At 36.6% G+C, this 20,191-nt stretch overlaps 1 protein-coding gene across 1 annotated transcript in view; it reads right to left on the minus strand.

Moving 5' to 3' along the window:
- Positions 1-19,674, minus strand: part of DCBLD2 (discoidin, CUB and LCCL domain containing 2) — a 111,141-nt gene extending 91,467 nt beyond the window's left edge. The window contains exon 1 of the mRNA XM_051985167.1: positions 19,390-19,674. Within this exon, the coding sequence (XP_051841127.1) occupies positions 19,390-19,579 (190 nt within the window). The 5' untranslated portion in view covers positions 19,580-19,674. The remainder of the gene's footprint in view (positions 1-19,389) is intronic.
- Between the last annotated feature and the right edge of the window lie 517 nt (positions 19,675-20,191).

A 20,191-nucleotide genomic window follows, 5' to 3' on the forward strand; every position in this document is an offset into this window, starting at 1 on the left:
TATGTGATGATCAACTATAATAAACTTAGCTCTTCTGAGCAATATTGTAATCCTAATCAATATCAATTGACTTGGCATGGAAAATACCATCTGTTCCCAGAGTGAGAACTATGAAGACTGAATGCAGATTGAAGCATACTATTTTCATCTTTTATTTGATTTGCTTTTTTTTCTCATGTTTTTTTTTTCCCTTTTGTCCTGACTTTTCTTTTACAACATGACTAATATGGAAATATGTTTAAAATGACTACACTTACTTATACAACCTATATCAAATTTCTTGCTGTCTTGAGAAGGTAGGAAGTAAAAAAGGGGAAAAGGGAAAAAAATTGGAATTCAAAAGCTTAAAAAAATAAATGCTGAAAATTATTTTACATGTAAAATAAAATACTATTGAAAACACCAGATATATTTTCACTATCTTCAAAAATTAAGCCAATAATCAATTCAAATAAAAACTCAGAATGTAAATACAAACCAATCTTTATCAATGAATGGAAAACAATAATAAAACCTTTAATTAGTTGACAAATACTGTTTTTTAAAAAGCAAAATACTCCCACAAACAGATAAATTCCACAAATTAACAAAGACAAACTGATCATTTTTTTCAAGATTGTCATTTAAAAAATAAAATGATTTGAAAAATTACAGCAAGACTTTAAGAATGATTATGGAGGTCTTCATATATATATTTACCAGAGCAATCAACAAACAATGATTTAATGTTATAATTTATAAAGTACAGTACTATGCACCGATATTGCTATTTGATTCTTAATAATCATTCATAATTTCCAAAGCTTTTTCCTGAGGCTTTTTCTCATCTCTCTATACCCTCTTTCTTAATGACCAAAATTGTCCATGGGTTTAATTATCTTCTTAATACCTATGACTTCCAGATGTTATAAAACCAACCTTGGTCTCTCTCTGAAGTCCAAGCAGCACATCACAAACTATGTCTATTAGATACTTTCAACTGGATGGCCCATGGGCATCTCAAACTCATTAAGTTCAAAACATAGTTCAATATGATATTCATTGAATTGGTCAAGCAAGAAGAACTCCATCCCCATATTAGATGTGTATGGTCTTTTATAATCAATCCAAATGCATTTATTAAATTCAAATGAGATAATATTTATAAAATGCTTAGCACAGTTCCTGGCACATGCCTATAAAAAATAAATATAAAAAGAATAAATACATAGTAATTAACAAGATAGTTTGGAAAGAAGAATACAAGTTCTTGAAGAAAACAAAAAAGTCATCAAGTAGAAAGTGTGTTTGAGTTGCAGTTTTTAAAAACTTAAAATTTTTTTTTCTGATCAATTCAAAATTGTCTCACTTCCTCCATTCCTTCTCTACCTTTTGAAAAGGCAACAAATGATACTCATTAAACATGAAATCACATAAAACATATTTCCATATCTGCAATGTTGTAAAAAAGAAAAAAGGAGATAAAGAAAAAAATATGCTTCAACCTACACTCAAATCTCTCAGTTCTATGAAGATGAATAGCATTTTTCATCATGAGTCTTTTGGAACTACTGTGGATATTCTAGTGATCATAGTTGCTTTTACATCATTCTCCTGATTCTACTCATATCTCTTTGCATCAGCTCATATGTGTACTCCCATGTTTTTCTGAAACCATCTCCTTCATTATTTCTTCCAGCATAATAATATTCCATCACAATCATATCCTATAACGTGTTTAGCTATTCCCCAATTGATGAGCATCTTCTCAGTTTACAATTCTTTTCTACTACAAAATAAAAAGGATTCTATAACTATGTATGTATGTGTGTATGTGTGTGTGTGTGTGTGTGTGTGTGTGTGTGTTTGTGTATAAATCCTTTTCTTTTTCTTTGATTTCTTAGGGATTCTGACCTAGTGCTATGCAGTTTTATAGCTAAAGCTATAAGCCATAGCTTTATAAGAATCCTAGGGGTCCCCTGAAGTTCCCTTATGTCCTATTATTTCTTTTTTTTCCCTTCTCAGTGTCTCTCTCTTTTTAAATTTATTTTAGTATAACTTTTTATTTACAAAATATATGCATGGGTAATCTTTCAACACTGACCCTTGCAAAACCTCTGTTCCAAATTTTCCCCTTCCTTAGATAGCAGGTAATACAATATATGTTAAAATATATGTTAAATTCAATATATGTATACATATTTATATAGTTATCTTACTGCACAAGAAAAATTGGCTCCAAAAAGAAAAAAAAACCTAAGAAGGAAAACAAAAATGCAAGCAAACAATAACAGAAATAGTGAGAATGCTATGTTGTGGTCCACACTCAGTTCCTACAGTCCTCTTTCTGGGTATATATGGCTCTTTTCATCACTGAAAAATTGGAACTGGTTTGAATCATGTCAATGTTGATAGACATGACCCATTTCTATCAGAATTGTCATATAATCTTGTTGTTGCTGCTCATTTCACTTAGTATCAGTTCATGTAGGTTTCTTCAAGTCTCTCTGTATTCATCCTGCTGGTCATTTCTTACAGAACAATAATATTCCATAGCATTCATACACCATAATGTATTCAGCCATTCTCCAGTTGATGGGCATTCATTCAATTTCCAGTTTCTGGCCACTACAAAAAGGGTTGCCACAAACATTCTTGCACATACAGGTCCCTTTCCCTTCTTTAAACTTTCTCTGGGATATAAAGCCAGTAGTAACACTGATCAAAGGGTATGCAGTTTGATAACTTTTTGAGCATAGTTCCAAATCGCTCTCCAGAATGGTACAATGTATCAGTGTCCCACATCCCCTCCAACATTTGTCATCTTTTCCTGCTATCTTAGCCAATATGTATGTCCTATTATTTCCAAAGACCCAATTTTTGGAGGAGTTGAGGACCTGTGGGTAGGAGTAATCTTCTCCTGTCCTACCAATAGATTCAGGAGGTTTAGGAAACAGGTAAGGGTCTTAGGAAGTATGGGGTAGAATGAGGAAGGAGGAGTACTCAGAGTAGACACCTCCAGGAATCTCCAGTTACGAGACTTAGTCTGGAGCCAAGGATAACCTAACTGTATTCCTCCCAAACCCTAAGATACTCACTGAGTGTCAATCACTGTAGATGATTATAGGCCATTCGAACCTTTATTGGTACCAAAAACTCACTCAATGTTCAGTCTTGCAGGGCTACTTGAAGCTACTCTTTGGGATCCTACTTCTGACATCAAATTGTCAGCTAAGAATGAATTACAGGCTAAGAAAATTTGGAGGAGAAACTTATTAAGCTTTGTTGGAAGAAGCAAGAGCCTAAAAAGATGGTCAACTCCCAAGTCTCTATGGATTACAGTTAAAAGGTCTGAACTCGGGTTACAGGGAAGACAGGGAAATGATGCTAATGGGCCCCAACAAAAAAGCTATTCTCCAAAATAAGGCACACAATTTCTATGTGAAAGCAAAGCGTGCTGTTAGACTGAAAGGTCTCTGGGATCAGTAAGTTGAGCATGTCTTGGGTTAGACAACAAGATGGGTTAATCAATAAACAAGTCTGACTGAAACCAGGCCAGTATTTTGCTGTGCAGGATAAGGTTGCAACTTGTATGATTTTCCCACAGAAGTTTATTGAATAAACAAGGGATAAATTCATTATTATAACTGCTTCTCTCTCTCTCTTTTTTTTTTTTTTGGCTTTATGCTCTAAAACTAGGGCACCTCTTCTTTCCTCCTCCAAGTATGACTGCATTAATAAGTAACCCTCTGAACCCAAATGGCCCCAGAGTATTTGTAATCCTATACAGGGTATCTTAGAAATCTTAGTGTTAGTTTAAAGCTATTGAAGCTTAAAGTATTTAAATGATTAAAACTATCCTAAGACTTTTGGACACTCTATATAAGAGCTTCTATACCTCTTTTGTTAGCAATCCAACCCCATTTTCTGATGCCCCTTAAATAGGTATTGCATTCAAAAATATCAAAGCAAAGAACTTGTAGAAGTAACAGACACCACCATGCTCCTCTCCAAGCACCAATGGAGGGAGAATCTCTTAACACTTCAGAAATAGGGTTTTTCTTATACAAAAGGGGAAAGCTGGGAAGCCATTTTGAGATGGTTTGGAACTACCATCTAGTACCCCAATTTGGATAAAGATTTGGAAAACTCACAGTGCTTGTAAAAATATCTTTCAATTGCTGAGTGAAAAGAGCAGGACCAGGAGATCATTATATACTTCAACAACAATACTATATGATGATCAATTCTCATGGACATGGCCATCTCCAGCAATGAGATGAACCAAATCAGTTCCAACAGAGCAGTAATGAATTGAATTAGCTACACCCAGCAAAAGATCTCTGGGAGATGACTAAGAGCCGCTACATAGAATTCCCAATCCCTCTATTTTTGTTCGTCTGCATTTTTTATTTCCTTCACAGGCTAATAGTACACTATTTCGAAGTCTGATTCTTTTTGTACAGCAAAATAACTGTTTGGACATGTATACATATATTGTATTTAATTTATACTTTAACATATTTAACATGTATTGGTCAACCTGCCATCTGGGGGAGGGGATGGGGGGAAGGAGGGGAAAAATTGGAACAAAATGTTTGGCAATTGTCAATGCTGTAAAATTACCCATGCATATAATTTGTAAATAAAAAGCTATAATAAAAAATATATCTTTCAATAAAATCCCTTTGGACATATAAATCTTATTATGGTTTTTTTTTCCTTTCCCTAAGTTATCATACATTCATGTTTTGAAGAAGTTTTTGTCATGAAATGAAAAAATTAAATGAGTAAGGGAGACTTTTCATCTCTTCATTTTAGAATTTGAGAGAGCTTTCATTCAATTTGCTGTGGTCCACCCTCATAAAATATACTCCATCCTCACCTCTGTTTAAGTCCCTGGCTTCCTTCAAAGCTCAGCTTATTTTAAGCCACCTATGGGAGACTTCTCTTGATTCTTCTAGTTGCTAGTACTTAGCTCTCCATCAAAATAACTTTATATTTACTTTATGTTTAAAGTGTACTTCTATGTTGTTTTCCACAGTAGAATACAAGTTTTTTGTGGGTAAAAATTTTTTTGGCTTGTGCCTTTGTGTCTCCAGTTTCCAGGACATAGTAGATGCTTAATAAATGCTTGATGAGTTAATAGACATTATATAAACATTTCCAACTCCTTTTCTCTAATGAAAAACATTTGCTTAACAAAATACTGCCCCCAAAAGATAGAAATAAGGCCTTTTTATCTTCATGATGATTAAGAAAATAATTGAACTATATCTAGCTCTTTCATAAGCTTGTAAGATGAGGATATGAATAGTTCATAAGTAATGCCAAGAATGTACTGAAATATGTGATGGAGGTTCAGTCCTTCCTAATTGTGATATGCAGCAGAAAACGGATGTTTAAAAAATTTTTTTAATTCATTTCAATGAATAAATTAGAATATCCTTACCTACATTTTAAAATTTTTTCTATAAAGTAAAATTAACTAGATAACAATTTAAGTGGTATAGATTCTAGAAGATGAATAGTTAACTACTTGAATCTAAACTCTGAATTTTCAAGAAAACACAACAATAGCAGGATGAATAAATTTTATTAAAATGTATATGTTCAAAACAGCACCCTACTGTAGAAGTCTCAAAATATGTCTTTATTTATTCCTCAAAGCAGTCATTAAACATATGTGATGGAAATCCTTATCTTGTCACTCAAGAGTAGTTAAAAGTAAAACAAAATTTATATTGGCACTCTTTAACACACTGGGTTAGAATAAGGATTGAAAGCCTCAGACTGCTAGTTTGATTTTATCACTCGTCCTCAGGATAATATTACTTCGGTTACTGCTGCAATAGGCTACAGAATAATTTTACTCAAGGGGATATGATGTTATAGTGAGTAAAATTGTATGCTCCTTTTTCTTAATTTAAAAGTGAATAAAAATGTTACAATTCTCCAGGGGGATGGAAAACCATAAATTAAATTCCTCTCTGGTAATGCATTGTTTTTAACTAACTTCTGGCCCTCTACCAATAAAATCCTAAAGTCATAGACTTCGGTCCCCAATCTGACATTGGCTTTCAATTCAGAAAAAAATTATATTCCATTACCAGACAATATAGATGGTTCAGCAAACACCAATAACTAGTACTAGAAAAACTGAAAATGAGTCATCAGCACAATCTTCACCAAGTATTTATTATGCATTAGCATCGTATCTTTTTTTTTTAATTAAATAACTTTTTATTGACAGAACCCATGCCAGGGTAATTTTTTACAGCATTATCCCTTGCACTCACTTCTGTTCCGATTTTCCCTCCCTCCCTCCATCCCCACCCCCAGATGGCAAGCAGTCCTATACATGTTAAATAGGTTACAGTATATCCTAGATACAATATATGTGTGCAGAATCAAACAGTTCTCTTGTTGCACAGGGAGAATTGGATTCAGAAGGTACAAATAACCTGGGAAGAAAAACAAAAATGCAAGCAGTTTACATTCATTTTCCAGTATCCTTTCTTTGGGTGTAGCTTCTGTCCATCCTTGATCAATTGAAACTGAGTTAGATCTCTTTGTCAAAAAAATAGTTTTAATTTCTTCGTCTGAGAATTGTCTGTTCATATCCTTTGACCATTTATCAATTGGAGAATGGCTTGATTTCTTATAAATTAGAGTCAATTCTCTATATATTTTGGAAATGAGGCCTTTATCAGAACCTTTGACTGTAAAAATGTTTACCCAGTTTATTGAATAGACAAATCTAAGACGAAGAAATTGAAACTATTTCTAGCCATATGAAAATATGCTCCAAGTTATTATTAATCAGAGAAATGCAAATTAAGACAACTCTTGAGATACCACTACACACCTGTCAGATTGGCTAGATGACAGGGAAAGATAATGAGGAATGCTGGAGGGGATGTGGGAAAGCAGGGACACTGATACATTGTTGGTGGAATTGTGAATACATCCAGGCATTCTGGAGAACGATTTGGAATTATGCTCAAAAAGTTATCAAACTGTGCATACCCTTTGATCCAGCAGCATCACTACTGGGCTTATACCCCAAAGAGATTTTAAAGAAGGAAAAGGGACCTGTATGTGCAAGAATGTTTGTGGCAGCCCTGTTTGTAGTGGCCAGAAACTGCAAAATGAGTAGACGCCCATCAATTGGAGAATGGCTGAATAAACTGTGATATATGAATATTATGGAATATTACTGTTCGGTAAGAAATGACCAAGCAGGATGATTTCAGAAAGGCCTGGAGAAACTTACATGAACTGATGCTCAGTGAAATGAGCAGAAACAGGAGATCATTATATACTTCAACAACAATATTATATGATGATCAATTCTGATGGATATGACCCTCTTCAACAATGAGAGGAACCAAATCAATTCCAAAAGTGCATTAATGAATTAAACCAGCTACACCTAGTGAAAGAACTCTGGGAGATGACTATAAACCACTACATAGAATTCCCAATCCTTCTATTTTTGTCTGCCTGCATTTTTGATTTCCTTCACAAGCTAATTGTACACTATTTCAAGGTTTGATTCTTTTTGTACAGCAAAATAACTGTTTGGACATGTATACATATATTGTGTTTAACTTATACTTTAACACATTTAACATGTCTTGGTCAACCTGCCATCTGGGGGAAGAGGTGGCGGGAAGGAGGGGAAAAGTTGGAACAAAAGGTTTTGCAATTGTCAGTGCTGAAAAATTACCTATGCATATATCTTGTAAATAAAAAGCTATAATAAAAAATATGCATTTTTTTAAAAATCAGCACTTTTTGAAATTAAAAAAAGATGCTAATGAATTGAAGAAGGGCTAAGCAAATCCTGATCTATGAATCTAATGGAATCTTAATGTACACATATTTTAAAAAATGAATAGGAAGATTTCAGAAAGGAATTCATAGATGAGGAAATTACCTCTACTGGAAAAAGTTAGAGACCTGTCTATAATTTATGATTTTAGAGAATTCTCTGGGAGGCCCAGAAAAGTTAAATGATTTGTCCATGGTCACCATGGCAGTGTGTTGGAGGCGGCATCTGAACCTAGGTCACCCAAACTCTGAGATTCTCAATTTACAGCATCTTTTCTCTCAAAAGAGCAGACAAAAATATCAAAATTATCATCAATTTATTTTTTTTTATTTTTGAAGGCAGTTAAGCAAAAAACAATGCTCCCCAAAATGGTATACAACAAATAATGGTGTTTGGACTCAAATCCTTAAGTCTTAAAAAGTTTTATGACAAGAGCATTTTCTTTGGCTGTAATAAAGTCTCTTTAAAAGACATATACTAGTTTTGTAGTTCTTTAAATCAGGAAATTCTACTAACTTCTGAAATATTTATTAAGTATTATATTACTTAAATTATTCCCGTCAGTCACCAAGGTTCCCCTCACAGTCATCCTTCAACTGCCAACAACATTCCTCAAGTACCTAAGCTTATCTAGCTTACTATAAGAATGTTGGTATGTTTTGGGATATGGCAGAAGGGATGCTAATTTAGAATGATTAGTTTCAGCCACCGATCAAATTATAGTAATTTCAAAATAAAAATGCTTCCTGCAGTGTCATATTTCAAACTCAATAAATAAATTTTCAACTCACTGAGAAAGAATAAAACAATCATGTTCTAGAATACATTATTCAATAACCATTAAGCATTATGTAAAAAAAATCTATTTAGGTGGAGAAAAGAGGGAAAAAAGCAAGACAAGTTGAAGAGAAAAAGGGCAAGGCAACTGCCTAGATTTGTAAGGTGAGAGAGAAGACAATGATGTCCTAGGCAAACAGCACCTACCTCACAGGGTTATTGTAAGGATTAAATGAGATAGGATTTAGCACAGTGTGTGGTGCGTAGCAAATGCTTAGTATATATTTGTTTCCTTTCTTTTTTTTTCCTCTCCATTCCAATGCCTGCCTTCATACTAGGGGAATTCTTCAAGAAATATATTGTTTCCTTTAATAATTCTATATCTAGTTCCTGAATCTACTCAACTCCTATAACTTATTCCACCTTCACTTATACAGAGAGAATGTCATGTCTTTAGGTCTTGCCAGTACCTGAAAGCATAACACATCCATGTTCATAATTTCCAATCGTAATATTTTATCTTTCTAACTTTCCTTAAACCTTACTACCCTAATACTATTCTTCATCCTTGCTGGGAGCATCAATCCCTCTATTCCTCAAATACTTTCCAAGGTATCAACTGTTCTCTAACTAGATCTTCCAACTTTCCCAAATTCAATTTCCTGATAAATCAGTTAAATTCAAATATTTTCCTTCGGTTCTATTAACAACTTCAAATAGCCTCACCTACCTGTTTCCCTCCTTCTCGAAAACATGAATGGAAGAAGTCACAAAACCCTGCTGATTAAGTTCACTACAAATTTCTATTTTCTATTTTCATTTGGGATTTCACTGAAGTAAGGCAATCCTACTACTCCTCCCTAGCTGATTTTCTGTTCCACTCAACCACCTAGTAGTTGTTCCAAATCTTATCTCCTTTGACATCTTAAAATAACTTTTTCCTTCATTTAAAAATTAAGATCTTACTCTAAAATAACTCATCCCAGTTAGTTGTCGCCCTATCTTTACTACAAAATTCAGACTATTCCAGATGAGTTTCCTTTCCCATCCCTTTCCCTTGTATTCCTTTTCTCCCCTCTCTCTCCATAGAGTGGTCGTTCTAGCCAAAGCCTATCTATGTGTCCTTAATCCCATCCCTTCTCATCTTTTCTAAAAGAAAGCCCCCTCATTCATTCCCTCTCTCTAATCTTTCACCTCCTGCTATCTGGTGGTTTCTTCCCTACTACCCTAAATGTGCCTATCTCCTCCCTCCTTAAAAATGACTCCCTACCATCCCTCCCCCTCAGCTCAAGCTATCATTCTATAATTCTTCTTTCTCAGCCAAACTTACAAGAAAACAGGTGTCTACACTAGTTGTTCCTACTCACACACTTGCTCTTCAAACAAGCCTTCACAATCTGCTTTCCACCCCTCCAAACTTATCCATGACATAATTGCCAAATCTGATGGCCTTTCCTCAGCCCTTAACCACCTGACCCTCTTCTGCTACCTTTGCATGGTTGACTGGCCCTCTCCTGGATATTCTCTTTCTGGGATTTTGCCAATCTTCTCTGACACTTCTCGTGGTTCAAGTCCTCATTAGGAACTGCTCCCCATGGCTTTGTCCTAAGTACTCTGATTTTCTCTCTAGTATCTCTCTTAAAGACTTACAACTTGAGTTACAATCTCGATACTGATGAACTCCAACCTCTCTTTCTTGCATTATCTGCCTTTCAGACATTTTAAGTGGATGAAAACACCTCAAACATAGTGTATTCAAAACAGAACTTGCTATATTTCTCTAACAACTCTCTCCTCTTTGGAAACTTTCTATTTCTGTTTAAATACCCACCATTCTCCAGGTATCTTAGGCTCATGTTCTTAGCATCATCCTTGATTTTTTTCTCTGCCTCACTCAAATGCCAAACCTTTGCTATTTCTAACTCCATGAAATATTTCATGTCCTATATCCTTTCTCTCTACTCACTATAATTCACACTTTAATTCAAGCTTTAATTACTTCTTGCCTGGATTATTGTAATAATTTACTAATTGATTTCCCTGCCTCAAATCTCTGCCCATTTCAATTTATATGCTTTAAGGTCCAATCAAATCATTCCCTTATTTAATAAACTGCAATGATTTTTTTCTTGCCTCTAGGATAAAATATATATATTCCAACAATTAGTTTTCTTTTTTTATTAAAGCTTTTTATTTCCAAAACATATGCATGGATAATTTTTCAACACTGACCCTTGAAAAACCGTGTGTCCAATTTACCCCTCTCCTAGATGGCAAGTAATCCAATATATGTTAAACATGGAAAAATATATGTTAAATCTAATATATGCATACACATTTATACAATTATTTTACTGACCAAGAAAAATCACATCAAAAAGGAAAAAATGAGAAAGAAAATAAAATGCAAGTAAACATTTAACAACTAAAAGAGTGAAAATGCTATATTGTGATCCATATTCAGTTCCCACAGTCTTCTCTCTGGGTATAAATGGCTCTCTTCATCACAAGATCAAATAATTAGTTTTCAAAGTCCTTCCTAATCTGACCTTAATCTGCTTTTCAGCCCATTATACAGTAACTCCTTTCCCAAACACTAAAATGCAACCAAACTGGTCTCTTGCATTAGCTATCCTCCATGCCTCAAATCACTTTCACTTTATAGAATCCCTTTCTTCCTTTAAGAAGTTCAAGCAAAACTTTCTGTGAAATCTTTCCAGATCACTAAGATTTATTTTCTAGTTGAATTTTTTGTCATGTCCTTTAACTCTTAGTGGCCAGAATAGCTATGTCCTGGGTCTTCCTCCCTTTTCTTTCAATATTATCTCATTTGGTAACATCAGTTCCCAAGAGCTTAATTATCATCTATATGTTAAAAACTCTTTTCTAAGCTGTATATTCAGACCTAATCTCTTTCCAGTGCCACATTACAAACTGCTTACTGGACACTGAAATCCATGTCCCACAGAAGCTAAAAATCAACATGTCCAAAATAGAATTTATTATCTTTTCTCTAAAACCCAATTCTCTTCTGAACTTCCCTATGGGTGTCTAGGGCAGCAATATCAAATCTGCAGTCCCCAAACTTCCCAATCAGATTAAAATGTTATTGTGAAATATTTAGCAAAATAAATAGAAATACAATATAACGTGGATGACAGAATTTGTTGTTCTCCCTTTCTATATGAATTTGGCACCACTGGTCTAAGATGTGTCAAAACTTAAAAACCTCAAAATTCACTAGTACAGTCTGAAACAAAGTAAAACATGAATAATGTTTTTTTTTTTTTAAAGTACAATGCAACACTGATAATGTTGTGGTTTTCCATCTCTTTCTATTTGAGTTTAACACCATCTGTCTGGGGTACCATCATTCTTCCAGTTACTTAAATTTACAACCTTGGCCGTCACCCTAGATTCCTCACTTCATTCACCCCATAAACCCAAACAAGTGCCAGACTTTGCTTTCTTTACCTCCCTAGCATCTCTTGTATAGCCCCATTCTCTTCACTCACAAGCACTTTAGCTCAGGCTCAGTTCTTTGCAAGTATGCAAACAGTATGCCATAAAAGTTAAAGGGACAATCCATCACCTCTTGCCTAGACTGGTGCCTTCTAATTCCTGTCCTTGCTTCAAGTCTCTTTCACCTCTAATTCATCTTCCACTCAGCTGCCAAAAAGATTTTCCAAATGCTGAACTTGGAGCATGTCACTCTCCTTCCTTGCAGTGACTTCCTCTGAGTCCCAGGACCAAATACAAACTCTTTTGCTTGGTATTCACAGCCCTATCCCCTTCCTATTTCTTCAGCCCCCTGACACTTAACTGCAGTTAGACAGCGTGCAGTGTGGCTCCTCCCACATTCTTAAAAGGTTCTCCCTCTGAGAAATGCGATGTTTGTAAAGCATATAGGTCAGTGTCTGGCACAAAATAAGTGTTAAATGAATACATTTTCCCTTCCGCTTTCCCTCTTGGAATCCCTACACTCCTTCAAGGCACAATTTAAACAACTTCAGAAATCCTCTCTGGTCACTCCAACTACTGGTGCCTTCTCAAAGGAGACTTTTCATCCACCAGTCAGTATCTTCATGTACCTATTTGCATTTATATACATATTTTCTTCCCTATTAAAATGTAAACTCTAAGGAAAGGGACTTTTGTTTCATTTTTCTCTGTATTCTCACAGCTTAGTACAGAATAAACTTTACTCAATAAATACTTTTTATTGATTGTGATAAAGCAAGTAATAGCCATAGTAAAAATTAATAAGAAAAAAAATTTTAATGAGAAGGTAATACTCACATATGATACAACAAAAAGCAAGGATAATTAATTCCTAAATGAAGTGATAAGAGAAGACTTCTTGGAAGAACTGACAAATAAACTGGGCCCTAAAATGGGAGAAAGCATATTCTATACAGAAAGTATAACATCAGCAAAGACAGAAAATAAGAGGCATATTTAGAGCACAAGCAGTACTCTAGAATTAGAAGAGACTGGAAATTTGTGTGGAGAGCAACAGAAGAGGCTAGAAAAAGTGAATATGATCATCAAGAGTCTCCCCAATCCATTCCTCCTAAACTCTGCTATTTCAATCAAAAGCAGTGTCATCATTCTAGTTATTCAGGTTCACAACTTAAAAGTTGTAAAGTAACTCCTTCTTTTCCCAAACCCTTCCAAAGGCCAGTCAGTTGTCTCATGTTATCTAGTCTGCCTCTAGATCTAATTCCCTTCCCCCTCTCTGTACTCATGACATAATAAAGGTTCTTTCCTCTTACCGGGAGTAATAAATAAATAAATAGATAGATTAGTCTTCCTATTTCTAGTCTTTCATCTCTCAATCTATCTTCCACCTAAACTGTAAAGATAATCTTCCTAAAACATAAGTTTGACTTAAAACACAGAAGTGATCACATCAATTCCCTTCTCAAGAAGCTCCAGTGCTTCCTTTTACATCTAGGATGACTTTTTTTGTTCTGACAGCCCTTTACAATCTAACTCTAGCCTTATTTCACATTAACTCCAGACTTATTTCATATTACACTCTCTTACAAAATGTTCCAATTAAAACGGTTTACTACTTAGTATTCCCCATACATGACATTTCATCTCTTCTCTTCTTGCCTCTACATTTCTAAAATGCTCTCCCTCATTACCTCTGCCTCTCTAAATTCCTAACTTCCTTCAGATCTCACAGTGGATGCAGGTATAGAAGGCATTTCCAAATGCATTAAGTTATCTTTTATCTCACTCCACTTTGCACTTTGAACTTACTTGATACACTTTGTTCTAATTTATTCACTTATATCCTACTCAGAAAAGATAAGATCCCTAAGTCAGAAATTTGTTTTTGTTTTTTTAAATATATACCTGGTACCTAGCAGTGATTTGCACCTACCAGGCTTTACAAACTTAAATGGAACTAACTCCTATTCAAACATCGTTTTTTGTTTAGGTGTGCAACTACTAACTAAAGGACTAAGTTGGGGAGAGAGGGGAGAAGTGTGCTGGAAATGAGTTATACCATCCTGACTCTCTTCAGGTCCCTGAACAGAGAGAAAGACCTTGGGAAGAAGCCAACCTATAGAGGAGCTGGCAACCTCTATCATAATCCTATCTCCAGCTTGCTACACTAGAAACTTCAAGGAATTTTCCCTTGGGAAAGATCTGGAATTCTGCTGGCTGAGTTACTCCCCAAAAGAACTCATTCACTATATAATGTCTATATAGTTTCCTATGTATATTTTCTCTGATTTCTGTTTTGCTATCTGCTTGAGTAAGTTTGTTGTAGAACTGGCACCTGGTAGGGCAGGGGTCAAGCTTTAGATATATAGCCAGAGAATCTCTTCTCTGGCTAAGGAATAGTATCAGGAATGTAGTTTGAACCTAAAAATTGCTTTTCCTAGACTAATAACATTTAGTGAAACAGAAAGATATAATTCTAGCCCAGAATTCTCTTTTTCTGAGGAAAGAAAAGTGACCCGCGTTGGTGTCAACCTCCTGCCTCTCTTTTGGAGAAAGAGAAGGGAAGGATTCTAGGCAACTATCTATTCTCGCCTCCTTGCCAATCTCACCTAGGCAGACCTAAGTGTGCACAATCTATAAGGACAAAACCAAAACAGAACCCACAAACCTCCTTACATATGCAAATATGTCATTGTCCCCTTTGACTAATCACCCTCCAATTTTCAGTGCAAATTTGTTCCACTGTTATTTGGGGTCCGGCCTTTCTTGAGTATTTTTCCTAAAACTTTCTAAAATCTCAACCTTTTATGGTTACAAATGTAAACTATAAACTCCTTGAGGGCAAGTAGTTTCGTTTTAAAGTGTCTCATAAGTATTATGCACATATATACCAAATCTGAATTTGAAGTTTTCTGAGACTAACTGAAAGGAGTTAATGATTTGCCTTCAACTTCTTCCTACTCAAATTCATATAACTCCAACTACTACTGTACAATATAAGTTCATGTTAATTTTTTTAATGTAAATTGTATTTTCCCCCAAATAAATCCAGTCTGTATATAGCATAGGTTCAGTCTATATTCAACTTCATTTTCTTCAGTGACTCTTTTTTTCCTTTCAAAACATCTGACTGTAGGAGTCCGATTCATACTAGTACCATATTAAAATCTTATTACCATTGATGGATTTCGTCTATATTTATTTCTTATTTTTTTGCTGAAGCAATTGGGGTTAAGTGACTTGCCCACGGTCAAACAGCTAAGAAGTGTTAAGTGTCTGAGGCCACATTTGAACTCAGGTCCTCCTGACTTCAGAGCTGGTGCTCTATCCACTGTGCCACTTACCTGCCCCTATATTTATTCTTTGTGTTCATTAATTCCAATATAGCAAATACTTAATTGAACTCAGTGAAATTATGAAACAGCATTGCATAATAAAAAAAATACTGGATATAGAATCAAAAAACCCCACTTTCAAATTCTAGCTCTGCTACTTGTTGCCTTGTGACTGGGCCAATTATTTAAATTTTCTAGATTTTTGTTTCTTCATCTGTAAAATGGAGGGGGAGGGGAGCAGAAAATGAAGATAGGTAATCTCTAAATCTTTTTCAGTCTTTAGTTTGTGTTCTTCCCAATTATAAGATACTCAAATAAAGACTGAATCAAATAAGTCCTCAACTTTCACTTTTCCTTTCTCATTGTGTTGTCATTTCAGTTTTCTCAACTGTCCATTTGGATTAAAAAAATTTTGTGGTCACTTTCAGCTCTTGATGAACCCAGATTGGAGAAGAGATGACTTTGTAGGTATCAAATTCAGTCAATATATACCTCTATTTGAGCTCAAATACTACCCACTGATTATATTCCTGGAAAATTTCATCATAAATTAGGATACATTTCCTCCCAAAGTTAAATCTCTTGAATGTGTCCAGTCTTCTTTGTTCAAGGTGTATTCTGCTTTTATTTTTTCTATCCAAAAATGTAGTCATCAGAAAGCATTTATAAAGTTCTCACTATGTGTTGAGCAATGTAAATACAAAATTGTATTGAATTGAAAAATTGAAAAGATTCTTTGCACTCAATTAGTTTATATTCCACAAGGGAACTATACTCTGTAAGTACTTACAGAATACAGAGAGAATGAGAACAAAATAAATACAAGGTACTTAAATACAGGGCAGTTAGCAAGGGAGGGAATAAGAAATGATGGGGAGAAGATCAGGAAAGGTTTATAAAAAATAGTATATACTTTATCTCCTTCCTAAAAGATGAGAATAAAACGTTGCAGAAGCATTGCCAAGTATATTACAGAGATAAGGAAGAACTCATTTGAAGCATGGGGAATCAATAGTGCAAATGTACAGAGATCAGAGATGGAGTGCTATGTATAACAGCCAAAAATGTTATCTAGCTGATCATGGAGTATAGGAAGGAGATAGTTTAGGGCCAGTTGTGAAAGACTTTAAAAGTCAAATCTAAAGAGTTTATATTTTCTCCTTTAGGCTAGGGAACTAGCACAGTAAGAGGGCACTTAAGGAATTTGTTAGTTGTGTGGAAGATGGATTAGCAAGGAGAGAAACTGGTAGCAGAGAAACCAATAGCAATAATCCAGTTGAGAGGTGATGTACCAACTCAGGATAGGTCAATTCAAGAGATACTGTGAAGACAGAAACAAGATTTAGCAACTGACTGCACAGACCAACCACTCAATTTAAAAAGCAATAGCTTTCCATTTCATTGCTTCAATATTTTTCTTGTTTATTTTCTACTCCTAGAAGCATTTCTGGAAAGATGATCAGATAGTTAAATAAATCACATTTCCTCAAGGGAGGGAATGTCTACTATTTATTTATATTGGAAAATCTAAAAATATTTGTTATATGTTGGCATTCCTATTAACATGACAGTTATCTATTTAATTAAGAAAGATTAGGGCTTAGAGAGAACCTCCTCCACTTCATTTTATATGGATGATTTACAAGGAAATTAAATAAAAGACTTGCCAAAGTTACAAGTACTCCTCAATATTTCAAGATTTCAAGTATAGGTATCCTGTAACACAAGGGGGCAGCCAGGTGGTGCAATGGATAGAGAACCAAGTATGGAAGAAGAAAGTACTGGCTTTAAATGCAGCCTCGGACACTAACAGTGTGAGCCTGGGCAATCACCTCACCATGTTTGCCTCAGTTTCCTCAACTGTAAAATGAGATGGAAAAGAAAATGGCACATTACTTCAAGCTCTTTGCCTTTTAAGAAAATCCCAAGTGGGGTCACAGAGACTAGAATGAGACTGAAATGACAAAACAACAAAAATACTCAAAAGATTTGGTACAAAAATGCCTATATGGTAATTCTCTAGAGAACAAATTTCTGTTATATATTATTAAGTGCATATTTTTCTTACAATAGACTCATAATGTCCCTGAACCTCATTTTACCTATAAAATAAAACGATTGAACTAGCCAATCTCAGATGTACTTTCCAGCTCTAGATTCTATGATCATTTGATATATTGGAAAGAGGCTCTTTCAGAGGATTAAGGATTAAATATAATTTCTGATACTTAACAACTAAGAGACACTGGGCAAGTCACAGGCTTTATAGGCCTTATTCTGTCACATTCACCCTGTTTGCCTCAGTTTCTCATTATAAAACTGAAAGGATTAGACAAGACTTTTCTGAAGCTCATTTTGCGTTCAATTGATTCCATGACTGTCAAAATCTCAGCCTCTCCACAAAAACTTGGTTATGGTCATTCTTGTCTATCACTAATAATTAACAAGTTGAAATAACTTTTAAATGACAGCTGACCTCAAACATGGAAATCAATACGAAAAATCTTACACACTCTACAATGAAATAGGAAAAACAGTAGAGAATTGTTTTACAATTAATAGTAAACATTCAAAAATAAAACCAAAATATGGTCTAGTATTTTAACTCAGGGAAATATTGTTAGTCTTTACTTTTTCTTTTATATTTTAATTATTCCTTCAAACTTTTATGCAGGTTTTTCATTACAGTTTGAGTACTTCCAAAATAGGTTTCTTAAGGATTTTAAGCAGGGGGAAAAAATGCTTTGCTGCTTTTTTGGAAAGATTTAGCCTCTTAATGTGGAAAATAGCTTTATTAAAAACAATATAGCACTGTAACTTGGATTAAAACCATGACCAAAGTAATCTTGACCACTACTCATAATAATAGTTTGGGTAAGAAAACAACACTTGTTAACAGAAAACTTCTCCTTTTGGTCTGTTTGATGTGGGAATACAGCATAACCTTACATTTAGGAAGCCCAATTTTTAAATGTTATCACGACTTGGATTCTGCCAGTTAAAAGTTGACATTCATTCTCTTTTTTCAACTGACTTCCCCTCTCCCAGATATTATTTTCTAAGCCTTTTGAAAGCTTTTAAGTTTCCTATTCAAAGAAAAGGATTAGTAGACATTCATCCTTCCTTTTCTTCCTGAATCATTACTTAACCAACTTAACTAACCCTTATTAGCCCCCATTACCTGCAAGAAAAAGCCAAGAAATTTCAACTTTAAGAACTCAGCAGGAGCTACCCATCTTCTGACAGAGAAGTGATGGACTCAAGACACCTATTTTTGGAAGTAGCTAAGGTGGGGATTTGTGTTGCCCGACTATGCTTATTTACTATTATTGGTCTTTTTTTTTTCCAATGGATGAGTGGGAGGGAGAGGAAAGAAATGCTTGTTGATTTAAAAAGTTTGTTGTTGTTGTTTTTTAAATAAGCGGAGGTTATATTTATATATACACACAACTACAACACACTCCTACCTAAATACGGCATGTATTCATTTCTAAGACTGGCAACACCCACTCCCTAACCCAGAGGCTATTAGCCCAAGGCCCGGGAACTTGCTAGAAACAATTGGATAACTGAGTTTTAATGGAATTGGTTTCCTTTGAAATGTTCTATTCTCTATCTTATGCAGTTTAAAACGGAGAAAGGAGTCCACCGGCTTCAGGCTGCTAACGGGGTTCACCACCCAAAAAAGGTTCGGAATCCCCGGGCTGAGTATCCTCGAAACACCCCACCAGCTCCCGCTCCAAGGAGGATGCGGAGCAGCAAGTTCCGAGACCAGAAGCACGGGCTGCTAGTGGTCCGCTCCCCCGAGAAGTGGACGTCCGGGTCTCCCCCACATGCGATACATCTGCGGGTCTTACTGGGAACCTCAGGAAAGGTCCACAGTCCGGGCCGGAGGGGGTGGAAACACCCGAATCAAATCTCATGCTGCCCTGCAGCCGGGAGAGACCATCCCTCCCCCCAGCCAGCCCACTTTCAGCTCCCCCACCCCCGCGGGCTCACCTTGTTGGGCTCCGGTGTCTACCAGCAGCAGCAGAAGTACGAATAGGAGAAAGAGAGGGGTGGAAAGAGAAGAGGAGGAGAAGGAGGGAGAAGAGGAGGAGAGGGAAAGGGCGGCCGCCCGGGCAGGGACCCGGACCAGGGAAAGCGACGACAGCCTGCGCTGGGTTCTCACCATTCCCCGGCTCTCCATCCCGGCCTGCAGTCCGCATGCATAGTGCGGGCGGCGGCGCGGAGCTGGCGGAGCCCCGGGACCCGCGGCGGCCGCGGCGGTAGCAGGGGCTGGGGGTGGGGGGGATGGAGGGCCCTCTGGCGCCCCGCTTCCCTCCTCCTCCTCCGCCCTCCCCCACTTCTTTCTCTTCCTTCTCCTCCTCTTCCTCTCCTTCCTCCTCCTCTATTCCCGGCCCTTCCTTCCCGCCCCGAAGCTAACGGTGCAGCAGCCGGGGGCGAGGGGGCGCCCCAAGCCCGGCACTCAGCCCTGGCTCCCCAAAGGGAAGGGGAGGGGAAAACGAGCGCGAGAGCCGGGACCCACCCCTTACCCCGCCCCTCAACGCTCTCCCCCCCAATCGGAGCCCTCTTCTTTTCCCACCCGACCTGATAGCCCACCCTTCTCTCTCCTCCCCGAGGCTCCGGCGCCCTGGGTTCTTCCTGCTCCAATCCTGGGTCTCCTCCGGCCTCCCCGATCCTCTCCTTCCCCTACGCTCCGCCCCGCCCTCCCAGCGCCCTAACCCGCTCTCTCCCGCCTCCTCTTTCCCGAGTCCTCGCGCTGCCCGGGCAGCTCGCGCGCGTCCGGGTGCTGGTGGCC

Source organism: Antechinus flavipes, chromosome 3 (genome assembly GCF_016432865.1).
Source record: "Antechinus flavipes isolate AdamAnt ecotype Samford, QLD, Australia chromosome 3, AdamAnt_v2, whole genome shotgun sequence".
In the NCBI taxonomy this organism is placed as follows: domain Eukaryota; kingdom Metazoa; phylum Chordata; class Mammalia; order Dasyuromorphia; family Dasyuridae; genus Antechinus; species Antechinus flavipes.